Source organism: Sparus aurata, chromosome 19 (genome assembly GCF_900880675.1).
Source record: "Sparus aurata chromosome 19, fSpaAur1.1, whole genome shotgun sequence".
Classification (NCBI taxonomy): domain Eukaryota; kingdom Metazoa; phylum Chordata; class Actinopteri; order Spariformes; family Sparidae; genus Sparus; species Sparus aurata.
Genome location: NC_044205.1, coordinates 16,132,927 through 16,151,787, shown reverse-complemented (window position 1 = coordinate 16,151,787; position 18,861 = coordinate 16,132,927). Strand labels below are relative to the sequence as shown.

Sequence of the window (18,861 nt, the reverse complement as noted above, 5' to 3'; positions counted from 1 at the left end):
TCCACTGCGTATGTCAGAAAAGTAGTATAAAACCATTTGTGGCTGCACGTAATCGCTAATTTGCTGAGTTGCATTGTGGGTAATGTAGGCGCCAGGTTTTGAAAAAGGAAGACAAATGTATGGAATAAAAAAGTGGAGCAATTTTTAACATTTGTTTTTAAACTGTCCGTCATGAGTCCAACAGCGTTACAGGAGTGCAATGCCGGATCAGCTGACTGCTTTTTAGAACCTGGAGCCTACATTACCCACGGTGCATCTTAGCCACTGAGCGACATCATCGGAGGCAATTTGACCGAGTAAATGCAGCTTCCTCTCGAGCAGAAATACGATTAAAATACTTTTTTTTTTTTTTTTTACATGTGCAGTCGTATTCCTCAAGACCTGTAAACACCCTTTAAATGAGACCTTTTCAGCTGTAGGGGAGCATCTAAGGGAGGAAAGGATTCACTACTTGGGTGTTTCTTTTTTATTTCCTGAATGCAAAGACATGTGTTGGTAAGATGTCGGAGGAGACGTTTGAGAGTTGGGTTTGCAGAAAAAAAAGTTTGTCAGGAAGCGGAGGAAAGAAATCAAAAGTGAGGGGCAGAAAGAGAAAGAGAGAGGCGGAAGAAGCGGCGGAGAACTGGTGCGGAGCCAAGGGATGCTCATTTGCCGCTATATTAAGAAGTGGGAGGATCTGTTCCGAAATATTGATTTTCATACTGAAGGTATGAAAAAACGATATTGGGCATCGTTTGCAGTGTGTTTCAACCCAATTATGGACTGTAACAATAGAGATTGCCTCTAGTACGTGGACGGAAAGCCAAAAGAGGCTCGTGATCCGCGCACGGTTGGCCCGCTCTTAAGTTGCAAATAAGTGGAGGTGGATGAAGTGGGAGCCGGGGGGAGCGAGATAAGGTGGATGCGCCTTAATGTGCTAAACTCAGTCTTAACGCCAGCCTCGTGGATGTGTGTGCGTGATCAAATACCTGTTGATGTAGAGCAGTAAACCTCAGGGGGGGAAATATTAGTGAACTCAGAGTGGTGAACTATCTCTTGCCTTTACTCTGTTTCCCATCATCCTTCCGCTCTCTCTCCAATCTGGATCATTTCCATGCCCAGAGCCTCCCCCCGACTCCTCCTCGCACCACCAGATGGATGTCTCTATCACTGTGTGTCCACTGACCTCGCGGAGTCCTTCACTTCCTGGAAACCCCCTTTTACATTTACACCCTTCGCTCGAATTAATGATGATTTAAATTTGTTCCAGGAAGGAGATTTCTATCACGTCTAGCTGTAAAGAGGTGTATCTATTCTGCTTTTTTAAGCATGTTGGGTTTTGAGAAATCCTCGAGTTTGAATTTGCCAAGTCCAGCTGGGCCAGGTTAGCGACATCCGATGCTAATTTGGCACACGGCCTCTCCACTACAGCGTGATGTCAATGGGAGTTTGGATCTGAAAAAAAAACTGAAGCTGGCAGTCGGAAAAAGCGAGCGTCAAACTTATTTTATGGGGGGCGCTGTCCAAAGCAATCCAAATCATTTTGAAGAGTTTTGTAAAAGGGGAGGAAAAGAGTAATTAGGCCTCATGATGATTGCCTGATATTTTATTTTAAGAAAATAACCTTTTGATGCCTCAAACCTGAGCGGTGTCACGCTGCTTTGTGTGCTGTCAGCGAAAACACGGAGCTGAAACCAAGACTGAGGAAAGAGCTCGCATGTTTTGACAGTCGTGTGCTTTGAGTGCATCTGTCAAACACGCGTCACGAAGAGATAAAGACAGTGTGACCCGCAGAATGGATAATCTGTCAACTACGTTCCACAGGGAAATCAGGCCGAAAGAAGTAGAGCATACAATATTATCTCTTGTGTTCTACAATAGCGACACTGGTCCACGTCACAAGAAGGATTTATTTTATTTTTATATAAGATTTTAAGTCGATTTTGCAATAAGTGGTGGACACCACGACATCAAGACAGCAGAGACACATATAATCTTGATGACAAAAACAGTGAGACCCACAATGACCACACACACACTACACTGTCCTGAGTTCAGCTTTCTGTCTGTGACACAAAAAGGAATGGTGGATGATATTTGTCACTATTAAATGAGGAAAAAAATGAGGAAAAAATGTTAGAATGTGATGTGTTCTGTTGTTGCTATGGTGGTTGCTATGGATGGAGCTTGCAGGATTAGGTCATTTTCTTTGATTTGTGTAGATTTTTTTATGTATGTATTTATTTACTTGGCATTTCATAGTTGAGTACCTGTTTCATTTTGTTTTGTTGCAGCGTACGCCCTGGACTGTCCCAGTGATGATCTATTTCCTTATGGTTTTCTTTAATGATATCCTCAACAGGAAAACACCAACGCGTCCTTTACGATTCAACAATATGATGTATGGTTAAGACTTTCATTCTAACTAGTGCAGTGCCCGTAAGAAAAGTGTACTCCTATAAAAAAGTGGGAGGTTAAGGAGCTTTTTCATGGATGGCCAAATGAGGCTGTGTTTGAAGGTGGGGTGTCAGGGATATTTAGGTTTGTTGTGAAATCTGATATTCCAGGGTATAATTGGCTGTTTTGACTATTTTTGATTTTGCCATTATATTTCATCTTAAAAGCTATTTACTTGGTGTCATTATTTTCAGCACAACCTCACATGTGTGACTGTACAGTTATTTTTTTTATTTTGACATACTGTATTAACACAATGGACCTAAAATCACAAAAAAAACATGAAATCCGAGTAGAAAACTGTTGTTTATCTAAATGTGTGCATACATTAAAAAAATTTACAAAGTTATATGTAACTATTTACATTTAAATGCAGGCAATGCTCTGGTCTGCCTGTGCTCCTTCCAGCTGAATGAAGAGCTGCACTGCCTGCTCCACATTCAGCTTCTCCTCATTAAACAAAAAAACGACTCCACTACTCACTAAACACACTACACCAAACACTACATAACACACTAACTACACACTCCAAATACGCTAAATGTCACAAATCTCTCAACTCTCACACACACCGACCGTCGTTGCATGTCAGTCATCCGCCTAGGTCCCTCCCACAACTTCCTGTTCCTCAACAACCAAACTTGCTGCTTGGACACTTTCGTGACAAAAGCCCGTTTTTACCGTTTCTTCCTGCACCAGAAACAAAGCAAACGTGACGGCGATGTTTGCGAAAAAGCGTGGCAGACATTATGTACCCTAGATCCGGTTTTGGACATGCCGATGCGTCCGGTCCGTCGCCTCGGGAGGTGGACCGTGTAGCTAGCCGCTAGCGGCTAGCTAGCGGCTAGCTACACACGAACATCCACAGATCTGATTCCACTTTGTTGTCCGCGCGTCTCCGGATCTCCTCAGACCCGAACAGACTCGGTCCGGACTCGTTTAATCTCATTAATCCACAACAGTCAGTTTAGATGCACAGAACAGAACAGAACGGGACCGAACCGCCCGCAAAATCCCGGTCCAGCTCGCGCCGCTGCAGGTATAAATCTGCTTGTTTCTTAAGGTGGGGGGTCGCGGTGGGCTCTGCAGTGATTGGCTCTGGTGCGCGCGTGGCCACGGTGTGCAGTGATTGGCTCTGGTGCGCACGTGACTGTAGTGGCTCCGGTGGACAATGCTCGTGGAATTTAATGAAATAATTTATTAACGGTATCACTGCAGTCCAAACAAATGCGAAATATCACACCATTGAACCACGCAGCAGCCATGTTGAAACTCTCAGGTCAGTCTGATCCTGATCCGCAGAGATATTTGAGGCACACACACATACACACACACACACACACAGACAGACAGAGGTTCCGTGTATTTATAGATAGATAAATGAACTTAGTTTTGTGGACAAACGCAGCTATTACACATGTTGATGTGAGACCACAGCCCACTGCTGAAATCCAAAAAGACAAAGCACCCTGACACACAACATCCCCACACGCTCTTTGCTTCTACATCCTATTGCATCACGTGCCTACCCCTCCACTTGTGTGCCGACATCCTCCTACCACATTTTCTCCATGCATGGCACATAGACTAGCGAGGCTCAGCTGCCTCTGTGCTGATGGAGTGTTTGTTTAGCCGATTTTCCACCCAGTGCCTTTAAAAGTGTGGGAGTTTAGAGGCACTTAAAGGCCATAGTAACTCTGAATGGAGAAAGTTAAAATCCGCAGGAGTCATGAGCTGAAGTGCAGAGCCGCTGCCTGTATGTTCGTGTTCGTGTATGTGTGTGTGTGTGTGTGTGACCGTGTGCATCTGTATTTTTTGCTTTCTGTTGTGTGAAAATGAAGTGCTCCAGGCAGCAGCAGACCTTTCCTTCACCCTGCAAAGTTGTGTTGATCTGTGCCATTGGACACCGGAGTTGATCTGACAAACAGGCTGTCAGGCATTATGCGAGCTAGTTTGAAGTGGATGTAGTGAAATTACATCCACGAACGCATATTACGCAGGCATGGGTTGACTTCTGATCATTAGACACAGAAACCATTGCAAAGTTTCCCCCGCTTCCTACATGAGTCTTTGCCATTGTTACATATCCCAGAATTCCACAGGGCTTGGATTTAAGAACCTTCCGAGCGATAACCAACTCTGGCATTCGCCTCATTTCATACCTCAGTAACTCTCACCAAAAGCTCACATAAGACAATTGGAAATCTTCTGCATTGTAAACAGTGCTTCTTTTCCCCCCGACCTAACAGGAAGGAAAATTGGTATTCGCAAACAACAGACTGCCATGCAGACCTCCAGATTTGATTTGTGAAATCATTTGTCTCCACTTAGCCTCCAATTAAAAAAATTCACTCGTACAATAAATGCCCTCCCCCCTTTAAGTGCCAGCTGTCACATGGTGTAGATACAACTCCCTACACAGAGCTCAGCCTCTAAAACCAAGTCTAATGCTCTACAGAGCCTATGATCATAACCCTCCTGATTGATTACTATCACAGCGCACCCTTTAAGGGACAACGTGTAAGATACGGCTAGAATATGAGTTTGAAACATTCAGGAAATAGATCAACATTCAATATTAATATTAATATTAATATTATCAACAAATAATGCAGTTTTGACGTTGTGTAAATGATGTCTGTGTATTGTGTTGCAGAGAGCTCCAGTGACGTTAGCATGCTAACCAGCTAATAAGTAAACAATATTTACTCACCATATGTCAAGGAAGGAAGTATTTTTTGGCTTTTTTCCTCACGGTTTAATTCCACATTTACTTTCTTGCAGAGTTTTATTAAAAAGATTGAAACCATTCTTGGGTGTTGGCTAAATATGTAGCTAGCTAAGAACAAGAGATGGTTAGTTTATCAACCCCCCCCCCCCCCCCCCCCCTCCCCATTTTTTTAGCTTTGGTTTTAGAATTGGTTAAAATATAATGTGTTAACTGATGTAATGTGACAGCTGGTTAGCTTAATTAGCTTAGCACACACATTGGAAAGAGGGGGAAACAGCTAGCCCTGCCATGGTAATGGAATCCGCCAACCAGCAAATCTGAAGCTCACTAGCAAGATATATGTCGATCTATATCATGCTAAGCTAAACTAATGGTGGCTCTAGCTCCATATTTGACTCTACAGACATGTGAGTGGTTTCAATTCTCTCATCAAACTTTCATCAAGGAAGCAAATAAGTGTACTTATTCCTTCAACCATCTCTTTCTGTTGAAATATTCTTTATTTTTCCGTTCCAATTAACAAGCTACAGCTTTTTTCGCCCTCCTTCAATTTGGAAAATAGCTTATTGATTGTCTGAATAGAAGATCACCAGTTCAAGCTGTGACTGTGGCCATATTGTTCTAGCAGAGCTACTTTTATTGTACAGGCTTGGAAGTGAGTATTGGCAAAGGAGGGGAGGAGAAAACCTAACATTCATCTGTCGTTGCCTCCTCTTTTAATCTCCCCCGAATCGATGGCATAGATTTTCCTCCCCCCTGGTTACCGCTGGCTGCGCTCACGTCCTGTACATGCAGGGTTTTATTCCGAAAACCTTCCCCTGATTTATGTGTATGTGCATGTGTTAACACACTTAAAGGAAGCGGTAGTATAATCTGGACAGTATGTTTTATTATGTGTTGTATATGGAGGAGGTGAGTTCGTGTTCGTGTGTGTGTGTGTGTGTGTGGGGTGTGTTTGATGGTGGACATGCCCTAACACTGCGCCGCTGTGTGTGCAGAGCTGGATGCAGAGGAATGGTGCAAGCTGCTGTGCGTGGAGTGCCTGGGCAGCCGTCTCAACGACATCAGCCTGGGAGAGCCGGACCTGTTAGCAGCGGGGGTGCAGCGGGAGCAGAACGGTGAGTGCCCAATTAGTCCCCGCTAACACAGACAGCCATTCGGGGTCAATCGCTCTCACTCCGCCCCGCCACCGAGCAGTTACGGTTTGCAGTCCGGGCCTGTGTGTGTTAATGCAGCCGAGCAGCTCGGAGGGTTAGGGGAGCAGAACAGCTACTGTCCAATTAGGCCCGGCTAATAAGGGCCATTTTTTGTCAATACCTGATCCGAAGTCCCCCGTTGCAGTCTTTAGTTACATTAGCACACTTTGGTTCAACTTCAGAGGTATGTTTGGGTGTGTGTGTGTGTGTGTGTGTGTGGGTGTGTAGAAGGAAACCTGTGTGTGAGAGTAAGAGCACAGGTCACAGGCTGTGGTAAGGGCTCTGTTCCAGGCCTAATGAGAAGTGCTGTGCATCACTGGCTTCCCTCATAATGAAGCTTGTCACAGAGATGGATGAGATTATGGCTCCTAAAGCCACGTGAAATAAATGTGCTTCCCCGCATATTCCACTCACAGGAAATGGAAACGGGAAAAGGAGAGGAGACAACAGGGGCGCTGCTCTCACAGTGGAGCTCATTCCCTGTGTAATTTGTTAACTCGCGAAGGGAAATTGAAAAGGCAACGGGCAAAGAGGAGCATTTTAAAGTTGTAAAAAGGCGAGTAATTGAAAAGAATTCGCCGTCACTTCAGACCATTTCATTTCACCACAGCCGTAAAGCGAAATCGCATTCTTCAACGTAGCTTGGGCCCGTTTATTAAAGATGCACACGTTTATTTTTATTTTTTTTACTGTGTTGCGAGAACCACTTGAAGTGTAACAACACAATCCCTCTGCTGTTTGCTTGCCCAAAAGGAAAAAAAGAAAGTTTGCCATGTCGCTCCGCTGCCTGTGCAGTGTGAGCAAAGAAAAAAACCAGGAGGCTGGGGGGCCTGCAACAACGTTTCAATTAGTACCCCTCCCCCAAACAGCGGGCGCCGATAATTAGATCAGAGTTCATTTTCACTGTCCCTAAAAATACGCTGCGCTATGACACTGCCATTTTCTATCCACAGACTCATGGCTTATTTTGAATCATTAAGCATAATTAGTAAGAACTAATTTAGATTATGGAGATCTCTCTCCCTCTTTGTCTGCCTTAGAGAGTTGGTGTAATGTGAACGGGCGAAATTTGGCTGCTCGATCCCGGTGCTGCTCACTGGATGGCTAGTTAGAATGCAATGTAGTGTATGGTATTCTATGTATTTAGATTCTATACTGATTGGATGATTGCATAGCAAAGATTTAATGTGGTGGCAATGTTTTAGTATCCATGCGTTTGTTAAACGCGAGGCTTCCCATCCCTCTCATGCTCTATATCTCAGCGAGGACTGAAGAATAATCCATCACTTGATAAGAACTGATCCTTTATCTTAATCAGGCTCTGCTGATCCGAACAAAGCTACATCCCAAACTATTCAATTAAGGTTAACCTTAATCCGTCTTTTTACGAATACGACTAAATTTGTGAGAAACTTTGCCCCTGGAAACAGTTGCGGATAACATCTGATATATTACACCTACAATAATGAGTGTTGAAGACAGATAATGGCTTTGTGTTTTGTCCTTCTAGCAGTCGATATTTGGACACCCTCACAACCAGAATTCTGTCTATTTAAGCCTGAGAATAGTTTGACATTTTGTGGAATTCACTTGTGCTTTCTTGCTTGGAGACAAATGGGAAGTTTGACACCATTTTCATGTTTTTACAATAAATACGAGGCTACGACCAGGAGATGGTTAGCTCAGCACAAAGACTGCTAGTGGGGGGGAAACAGCTAGTGTAGCTTTAGCTTCCTACCAGCAACTCCAGTTAAACAAGATGAGTTATGATGTGACTTCATGTAGCTTTGGAAAGAGCCAGGCTAGCTGTTTCCAGCCTCTGTGTGAGGCTAAGCTAACTCGCTGTTGGCTGGAGCTACATATTTAGCATTGGTTACAGATAAGTGTACATGTTGTAGCAAGCCCCAGGCTCTGCTATAATTCATTGAAACTACAAAGTACTGAAAAAAATGTGTCAAATGTGAGCGCCACAAATGAAATTCATGATAGAGACAGATATCTTTCATGTTTCTGCGATACATGTAAGACTGCTGCAGGAGATGGTTAGCTTAGCTCAGCACAATATTCGCAAATGTGGGTGAAACGTTAGCATGGCTTTAGCTGCCTACCAGCAACCTCTAGCTCAATTAAAACAATGGAGATAAAATGCAACTGTTTAATTTGTGAGCTTGAAGAGTTAGCATCAGACAGAGCCAGGCTAGCTGTTTCCAGCCTCTGTGCGAAGCTAAGCTAACTTGCTGTTGACTGATGCTACATATTCAGCGTCGGCTATTGAATGCACGTCTTTGGCTAGCACAGGCTGTGCTCTGATTTCATTTTAACTCCTGTAAACTTCTGTTTAAAGTCCTGTAAAAATATGATTTTTGAATCTTTTAAATGTCATCTTTTAATTCTGTGAGCAGCACAAACTAAATTTGGGAAGCTGACATCTTGAAACATGGACAACTTTCTGTGTTGCTAATTTAATTCTGTTTAAAAGTGTCGTTTGTGCATTTGTACCCTTTTTAAATGAGCTTATTGTCAATATTTCCAGAACGTTTCAACGTGTACCTGATGCCCACCCCCAACCTGGACATCTACGGGGAGTGCACCATGCAGATCACCCACGAAAACATCTACCTGTGGGACATCCACAACGCTCGCCTCAAACTCGTCATGTGGCCTCTCAGCTCGCTGCGCCGATATGGACGAGACTCCACCTGGTTCACTTTTGAGTCGGGAAGGTGTGTGTGTGTGTGCGCATTGGAGATGAGTGCCTGTGTTGTCTTGTGCGTTTGACTGAAATGTTGGCGGGTTTGGGAAGGAAGAAAAAAAAAAAAACAACTTTTGGAAGTGTCATAAAAACTTTAACAAAGCAACTTTGGATATCCAAAAACATCCCGGGATATCAACATTTGCCGCAGAGCCCTTCAGGCATTGATGTGACAGGTGCCTCTGTGAATGTGTGTCTTTGTTTCCGTACTGTATCGTCTCGCACACATGTGTGTGTTTGACTTCAATGGGCCGTTGCATCAATGCGCCTCTCTATAAGTGCACATTCAAGCATGCATATTTTGTAAATCAGCAAATCCAAGAGCGAGCACGATCAAAGTGTGCGCACTTCTCTCTGTCTCTGTGTGTGTGTTCCTGGCGCAGGATGTGTGACACAGGAGAGGGTTTGTTCACGTTCCAGACGCGGGAGGGGGAGATGATCTACCAGCGGGTCCACTCGGCCACACTGGCCATCGCCCAGCAGCACGAGAGGATGATGGAGGAGATGGAGAAGAGCTCGCAGGTATGTTTTTTTTTTGTTTTTTTTTTTTTTACATTTATCTGATATCTACAGCAGGCTCACACTGATGCCAACAGCTTTTTTTATTCTAGCGCTGCCAGCGTTACAAACAGCTTATAATGAGTGCAAGTGTCAGGAATACTTATTTAAAGCATGCGTCACCGTCACACACTCGATAATATATCCTGTTGCACCTACTGCTAGATGCATCATCTCCACATGCATCTGGTTTATGTTTAAAAGGGAGCTCTAACTCAGAACTTTTATATTTACAGTATTAATGAGGTAATAAAACTTTTTCCATATTTGAATGAAATGCGCTGTTCTCAGAGGAAAAGGAGGTCCCCAGAACACTGTTTGAAGCTCGAAGGGTGGCAGGGTCCGCCACATATAAACAAAAGGAAATCAGTGTGGAATTGTGTTTGTGTTGTTTCGCGTGTTGTCACGAAAACTACGAGAGTTTGTTGATTTAGTTTGCTGAAGCATTGAAAAGTTAAAAGATTTTTCTCTTCTGATTTAAATTTCTTCCCCAAAACTTGAAAAAAATAAATAATAATTCCCTGTTCGCCTCTTATTTCACTATCTGTTTGATTTAGGCTGATCAATTGAGGCTGCTTACAGCATTATTTTTAGAACCCAGGGACCGCAAAAGCAATAAATTGTGATTTTCACAGAAGATGTTTACGCACACACACACACACACCCACACACACACACAGAAACACACATTTCTCTCTAGGTATTGCTGCCTGATCCCTCCCCAAAGTGCTGCCTTGGTCCGGGAGCCCTCTGACGCCCCACCGCCTTGGCCTCCGCTCCCTCCTTCCATCACAACACCAGTCCATCCCATTCCTTCCTTCCTTCCTTCCTTCCTCTCTCCTTCCTTCCTCCCCTCCTCCCCGCTATCTTCTGTATTCTTTATTTATGTAGGCCTGCCCAGTGTTTGATGAGCCTTGACCATATGGCCGTGCTCTTGGACCCCACCACTTGGGATCGTTTCCAAATGCAGCACTTACCCTCGGCTCTATAAATCGCACGGACGGCAAACCGGAAACTGGCCACTTGCAGTGGCAGAATGGGTGGATTAACATGTTTACCAGGCAGTATTGAAGTATGTCACACGTTTGAGATGAAGCCTTCAGTTTTCACGCCGCAAAAACAAATCTTAAAAAAAACAAACACTTCAGCCGGTGGCACGACGACGCCACAATCCCATATCTCCCCTATCTCGCCCGCCAAACAGCCGTTCAGAGCGGAAACACGCCATTTCAAGCAGGCAACGCGCCGTCTTTGTTTACCAACATACCCAGAGCAATTCCCCCCCCCTCCCACTGTGAGCGAGTGACTGAGGAGTGACAGAAAGTGAGCGACACTGTGAGCTTTCTTTTGTCTTGTTTCAGATCCACTCCAGAGAGACGCTCACCAAGTCCATCTCCCTGCCACGCAGCGCCTACTGGCAGCACATCACGCGTCAGAACAGCGTGGGAGATCTCTACAGTTACCAAGGTACGGGCATGAAGTTACTAATTATCACACACACCCGCGGCTGCTGCCATTTCTTCACCTGCCCGTGGCAGCGTCAAAAAGACAGGTGGAGAAACAGAGAGGCAGAGGCAGAGGGAAAACTACACCCATACACGTGAACGTGTTTATCTGAATGTATTGGAATTGTATTTTAGTTTCCTGCATACAATATTATATACACAGCCATAAATACAGGACGTAACTGAGAATAAATCAGACTTTCACTGGCATCTGTCACCCAGAACTCAACCAAAGAGAACAGAATCAAACCGTAACAACAAATATGAGTTCAGTATCAGGAACTTATTTCCTGTATATAACAATGACTTTTAGCTCATATTAAACACATTTTCCATCACCAGGCGATAGAAAAGGTCTCTTGCAGTCACTGACTAATGTAAAGTTCTGCCCCTGCCAAGATTTAAAATGTTGTGCAAATGTGAGATAAATTAGCTTTACTTTAGAGTTATTTTCTTAGTTTCTGCCTTTTGAATTTCACAGTGTATCCTTAAGTTGGGCATTTTTCTTTTAATGCCACATTTCGTCAGGGATTCTGAACCTGGAGTAATGTGCTGGTAAAACAAGCTGCATACTCGCCATTTTTCTTGTTCCTTGATTATTATAATTTTTTTTCACTGTGGGAAAAAGAACCAAGAAAAAATAAAGAATCATTTGCGAATATTGAGTGATTTCCACTTATTACTGTGCGGTTTAAAGTCAGGTCTCAGGGAAATATGAACTCAAACACAGCATTTTCCATTTATTTTCAAACCTTCGAACAGTATCACGACTACTTATTTTCTAAACTGGAGCCAATTTATTTTCAAGATGTCTTGCAAAGTAAAATGATCTTGATGCACGGAGGGATAATTCCACCAGTATGAAGACATTTTCTCCTCAAATTAAGTGTTTATTTCTTGTATTTTAGCTCTACTCTTCCGCAGTGAATGTTTAACCCTCAAAACAAGTGTACATTTAACTTTTTTTAACATATATTTAAACATGTTTGTATTGCATTTCATCCATTTTCCAGACTATGCCACAAGGCGCACCACATTGAATTTCACTCCACATATTGTGTATGGTCCTCGGGTCTTTGAATCCCCAACCTTCATCGGCCATCTAATTCACAAATTGAAACAACATCTTAATTCTAGAGCCAGAGCAGCAAGCAGTCAAAACAGAGGCAAAATCTTGATAACTGATACGAGACTTGGACAGATTGTTTTTTTGTCCAGGCTCCACTTCTACCTCATGTGAACTCCTTTTGTTGATAAAGTCTTTTCCTTTCTTCCTTCTTTCACTTTTTCTATCTCAATCTTTAATTTGTATCTTAAGGATGCTTATAATCACTTATTGATGCTGTGACTGCTCCACGTGTTTGTGATTTGATTTCCCTTTCCGATCAGTTGTCACAGACTCTGGCTCTAGTGTTCAGTCTGGTGCGGTCCCACTTCGTTCTTCTGACTTCAAGTGCTCGTGTGCATCATGTTGCAACGTGGACGCCGGGAAGAAGTTGTTTTGCGTTCAAACTCAGAGCACTGAACAACACGTTGACGGCCGTTTCTAGTATTTGACAAGGAAGCACGAAGGAAACGTTATGTTTACTTACGTCCGCAATGTGTCACCCTCGTACGATGTCAATTTGAAAGCGCGTGTATGAATATTGTCGTACAATATCCGAGTTGAACGCTTTCCAGTTAAAGCAATTTTTAAACAGCTTATAAAGCGTCTAGAAATGTTGAACTTCACAGCTGCAAAATAAACTTTCAAACCGTCGTTCGTAGAAGCGCAACATGGAAACACCTGAGTAACGGATTAATCTCTGAATTCTTCTGAGCCGTTTAGAAATCATTTTGACTTGAGTTGCAGTTGAGTTGAGTTGCTTTTTTCCGTCTGTCATGAGAGAGACCAAAAAAACATTATTGTGTGTTCCAGGAAACTAAGTGTATGTGTGTGCGTGTGTGTGCGCGCGTGAGGGAGAGAAAGATAAATGCCACCCTAAATACATTAATATTGCAGCAGGTGCTCTGTAGCATCCAGGCTCAACATTGTATATCCCCCGCTGCGTGCTCTTAAATGTACACATAAGAAAGAGCGTGTGTGTGTGTGTTTGTGTGTGCGTGTGCATTAATGCCGAGATGAAGACCAGAGGCAGAAAGGTGATTAGTGAGCCGATGAGATTACGCTCTGTCTATGGTATTAGTTGATTAGTAGACTTATCAGAGGATTACGGGCCTTTTGGCTCTCGCTGATAGAGCACAACAGAAAGCCGGGCTGAAAGAAGATGAAAGTCGCTCTGACGTCATCGTTTTCTTTTGAAAGAGCCGAGGCTGGATGTTGCTTTCTTTTTTTTTTTTTCTTTTTCATTATCATTTAATTGTGGCTTGATAAGCTCAAAAGCAAATTATGAGCCTCCCAAACACCAACATGTTTTTTTTTTTTCTTTACTCACGTACATTAAACCTAGAGGCCCTTCGCCTCAGGGTCATTATTTATGGACCCGGTCTCCGTAAACTCTCCCTTTCGAAACTCTTCCTCTCCAAACTCTGGTGAGCACAGGAGCTCCTCTCTCATCCATCACCCTGGCATCTCCGCCGGTCCTCCCACACTTTTCCTCCGCGCGTCCGTCCGACTCAGAACCAGCCTCCGCCTTCTCCTGCTCAAAGCGCGCCACCATTATCTCCCCCTCCTCTCCCCCATGAATAAAATCGAATGCATCGGTGTGTTTGAGGACACTTCGAGGAAAAAAAAAGAAAAAGGAGGTCTCGTCAGACAAGGAGGACTGCAAGGTGATCGCGGCGGAGTGACAGGAGTTTAACCCGACGGTGTGACACGGGATGTTTGGAGCGAGGAAGGCGTGTCGGGAGAACCTTGCACACGTCAGGAGCTGCCGTTGCTTTTGACATGGCTGCGAGCTATCTCGGACAAGGGAGCGCACGCACAGTAATTGCATTGAGTCCTCATTGGCAGAAGGTCTCCACCTCCCTGGAGCTCTTTTAGATCCTCTGCTGTCTGTGCTGCAAAACAGAAACTCCCATCATGACCTCATATGTTTGCGCCTTTATTACGGGTATAAACAGTTCTTTTCCGCTCGTATTTGTCTCCCGGAGTTATAACGCCGTCGCATCACAGCACCCAGACATCAGACATGCGCTGTTATCTCACTCTTTACAGTTATATCAAGATTCATGGAGTCCATAAACAATAAATGTCCATCAATTTAGTTAAATACGATGTAAAGGGACTTCAGATCAGACTTTTTCTTCAATAATATATCAGTAACCTGGATGATTGCTGTCTGTACAGGTGTAAACAGGAAGTAGCCAAAGCAGTGTGAAGTTCATGATGCACATGTGTAAACAAATAGGTGGAGGGGAAAAACACTGAGCTGTCGACGGTTTCGGGTTTAATATTCAGGCCTTTTCATGACGTTCATCCTCATCTGTTTTCCCCAGAAATCTGAATTCTGATTGGTCATCCGATGTGCCACCCCTAGAGTATGACTTTCTATCTGCCCAGTTGTATATAGCCCATGTTTGTAGGTTTTAAATGCACTTATTCTAAGTTGCTTTGGATAAAAGCGCCATTTAATGAATGTAATGTAAAAAAAATGTAAACACAGGAGTGTGAGAAAGTGTGAGACAGTGTAATGTTGAGAATTAAAGTGTATAAGAAGTGGTAATTTAATGCCCCTCCGGCTCACTTCATGCTTCCCCTGCTTATGTCAGTGCCCCAATAGGGCCACCCCAGTCCCAAAAGATACATAAAACAGATTTTTTATAATAAACAGATAGGAATAGTAGCTCTGTGTTACACCCTTAGTCTTTAATTACATGTATGTATTTATTTTACAAATGTAGTACAGTTGTAGCAAATCTCTTTATACGCCTTTAGTGATCATCTGGTGTAAAATATAATGTTTCCACTGTATAGATGTATCTCTCTGTAATAGTGATAATATTAGCAAAAACGATTTGGGTGCAAAATTGAGGTAAGAAATCAGGGATTTGGACCACGCGTTCGCTCCTTGGCTGTATCACTGCGCGCACGATGAATATCCAATCAGCACAGTCAATTTCCTGAGTCATGCTCGGGTTGCTTTCAAATACCCTGCGGGTCCGGGGGAATAATTAAGGAATGCCGTCCTCCTGTCCCGTTGAGGTTTGCCCACCTATTTGTTTATTTCTTTGCCTCAGTTAACGTGGGGGGAGCTGGCAGAGAAGTACAGTAAGTGGATTATTTTAATTTCACATCTGCCTTTTTTAAATGTAGCTGGAAACGCCTCAAAAAAACACATCCCAAACGGCTTGTTGGCCCTAATTGGAAGTAATCATTGTCAAACGCGTTTTGTTTGAAAGAAATTGAGGGACTCATAGCCCCTGATGTTCTGACCTTTTTTAAAGTAAAACCCAATGTAGTTGTTTTAATCTCCACAAACGATACCCGAAGACAATGTATCTCCTCTCCGCTGCGTTCCACCTCCACTCTCCTAATGTTATTCACTCTTTTGCATTTCAGTGAAACTGCTCTGTTCCGAGTTTGCTGATGCATACAAATAAGTGCACTTTAAAGTTTTTTTCGAGTTGAGAAAGCAAGGCATCATGCCTGTCGGAAATGGTTCAATTACCAGCTCTAATAGTGGAATGGAAAAAAAGAGGGAACAGGAATGCTTGTATTTTCTTCGTGGGCCCATTTTTATGCGATTTTTTTCATTTTTTTTGCCATTTCATACACAGTGCTCTCTCTCACTCTCGCTGCATTTCATTGTGCTCTACAGTTTAGTGCTGAAGCATTAGCAATTCTAATGGGGACGGAGCGCTGTTCTTAGTTTAATCGGCTGGGAGTGATACAAGGGGATTTTACAGAGAGGGAGCAAGTATCGAAGGCACGGGGACAAGATGATAAGAGAGCAGGACGATAACACTATCTTATCTGCAACAGGCAACGAGGAATAGAGTAGATGTAGATGCAAAGAGAGAGGGAAAAAAAAAATGGAATCGCATGAAAAATTCATTGCGGCCAGGTAAAACTGGGTTCAACTGTATTGGTCTCCTGGTGGAGGCTTGGGAGGAATTTAAAGGTGCATTAAGTAGTTTTGGGGAAGACATTTTTAAATCAGAAGCTTTTAATGCTAACCTACCTTAGACTTAAACTTAATAAACTGATTTTACAAACTTACCTTGAAGGACAACACGTTTTCTCTGTTTGTATTATTTGTAAATATTCCAAGTTTCTGAATGTATTTTTTCAGTACTACATGGTGCTGCTTTAATCTCAGTCGTCAGCGTGGGTTACCTGAATCCAAACTGACATAAAGTGAGTCAAGCTTGAGGGCCGCGTTGGCTCGATCCTATATTCAAGGGTGTTGTTGCACCTGTGGCTGCTTCACCTCACAAAAGACACAAAGCTGGATGTCAGCAGCCTTGCATAATCCCGATTTTTTGTGGTCCGCGCAGCCTCGCTTTCTCCGGTTACAGCTGTTACTAGGGATGCCATCTGGGTGATGGCACCGTGAGGAAAGGAAGGTGCAGACAGGTGTGTGTATGTGTGTTTGTGTTTGTGTGTCTACATACATGCATGAATAGGTGCTTGTGTGTCCAGGTCCGCCATTGTATCTGTCAGCATGTACGGTGCCCTCCCTGCCTGTCCTGTCTGCTCCGGCCCAGCAGCTGCCACCCCGGGCCAGATAGGATGACATGACCTTCCCTGGTAATGAAAAGGCACTGACAAATCACTGTCTGAGGAGGAGGAGGAGGAGGAGGAGGAGGAGGGATGCTGACTCCATCTTCTCTCAGTGTTTTAACAAATATTTTTTTTTGTGTGTGTGCTGTGTCCAAAAGCGTGGCTCTCGTCAGGGGTCGGGCATCACACAACAAACTCCGCTGTTTATGACTGAGGAGATGATGAGATCTGCTTCGCCCTCACTGTCTGCTCTGGGCGCCCTGCCTCTCTCTCTCTCTCTCTCTCTCTCTCTCTCTTTTTCCCAGCTCAAATTGGCCTTGGTTTGAGGGGAGGGATTGTCTTGGCAAAGATGTGAAGAGGATATGCCTGGTTGCGCACCACTTGTTTCAGCAATCTATTAAGCACAACGGCGAGGGGAGAGAGAGAGAGAGAGAGAGAGCGTCCCCCCTTTTTTTAACCTACAGTGTTTTTTTTTTTCTTCTAGAACACAGACTGAGCTGTGTTTAAAACATTAAGCCTGAGCCTTGTCTCATTTTTCTTTATTTCAGGGAGTGGTGGAAGGGAGAGACTGGTGGACAGAGGTGTGTGTGTGTGTGTGTGTGTGTGTGTGTGTGTGTGTGTGTGTGTGTATGACTCACCTGTTATGGCTGGTACTGTTTTGGTCTCCTCCTCACACCCACACCAGCCCCTCTGCGCTTCCTCCTGCAAGCTGTTCCCTCAACTCGCGCAGGGGAAAGTGCTTTTTCTAGTGTTCTTCCTTTTCGTTGTCCTTCTTTACTCCTGCTTCATTTCACTTCACGCACATTTCTGATTTTAACAAGACTCGTCCGTCTTGCTTTTTCTGTGGCTCTGACATGCACGCACACACACATGCAGCCACTTGACATTGATTACCAAGCTGACTGGGTCATGTTTTATATTCTGTGTCGTGGTGAGTTGGCAGCCTATGTCGCAGTCTGTGCTCGATTCCGTTTGGTGGCAGCATGAGTGGCGCTGCTTGCTACTGTGTGTGTGTGTGTGTGTGTTTGCTCTATTATGAATGAACTTTAAAAGAGATCTACATTATGCTTTTTCAGTTTTTTTCTTTTCCTTCAGTGATTTATATAGATTATTATACTCTCCCAATGAAAACACTGCTCCTGAAACGCCTCAACAGTAGTTCCGCCTTTAAAGGGTTACTATGTTGTTTTGGCGAATTTTAATATTTACAATATTAATTGAGTAATAATACAAACTCAGATTTTTCTTTCCATAACTGATTAACAAGCTGTTTTCAGAGGAAAACAAGGTACCCTGAACGCTGTTTGAAGCTAGAAACTGTGTTGTCCTTTAAGATTAGTTTGTTTATTTAGTTTATTCAATCATGATAACAAAGTGTTTGTTTATTTAATTTGTTTAGGCATAAAAAAATCTTCCTTTCTTCCCCAAAACTACATAGTGCACCTTTAACTCTGTGACTTTGTGACATCACACTATGTCACCATCTCACACATTTTCGCAGTGTATGCCTAGCAGCTAGTTTGGCGTGTAAGAATTGATTTAGCACAACTGCTCTGTTGTTGTTAGAGTTGCTGGCTCAGGCGTGTGTGAGCTGACCAATCAGAGAAGACAGAGGTATTCGGGGGGGGGGGGGGGGGGGCCTTAAAGAGACAGGAGCTAAAACAGAGCGCATCAGACAGAGCTGCAGTATATGTTTTTTGAGCATTTACTGTAAGCATGTAAACCTATTCTAGTCGTAACCCATGATAAAATTATGAACCCAAATAGGGAAGAATAAGCCTCATTTAAATTCAGTGAGCACCAACAGCAGAAAACATAAAATGCTCTCTCTGTCGATTTTGACTGTGGAAGCTTCCACAGAAAACAAATTCCCGTTTCTTAATTTGTTAATCAAATTTCAATTAACCTCCAGAGGTAAAATCGATTTGAATTGTATTAACTGTATTGACGTGCGGCTGCCCGTTCCACCGGGCGCTATAGGTTAGAGTTGATCACAGTGTCGCGCTTCCTGAAATATT

At 43.5% G+C, this 18,861-nt stretch overlaps 1 protein-coding gene across 2 annotated transcripts in view; it reads left to right on the top strand.

Annotated features, from left to right (window-relative positions):
- The window catches only part of dok6 (docking protein 6), a 53,713-nt gene that overhangs the window by 32,131 nt on the left and 2,721 nt on the right, over nt 1-18,861 (top strand). The window contains exons 4-7 of one of the 2 annotated variants that reach the window (XM_030398918.1): nt 6,166-6,285; nt 8,897-9,086; nt 9,499-9,637; nt 11,035-11,140. In XM_030398918.1, the coding sequence (XP_030254778.1) occupies nt 6,166-6,285; nt 8,897-9,086; nt 9,499-9,637; nt 11,035-11,140 (555 nt within the window). The remainder of the gene's footprint in view (nt 1-6,165; nt 6,286-8,896; nt 9,087-9,498; nt 9,638-11,034; nt 11,141-18,861) is intronic. The other variant, XM_030398919.1, reaches the window with a different exon arrangement.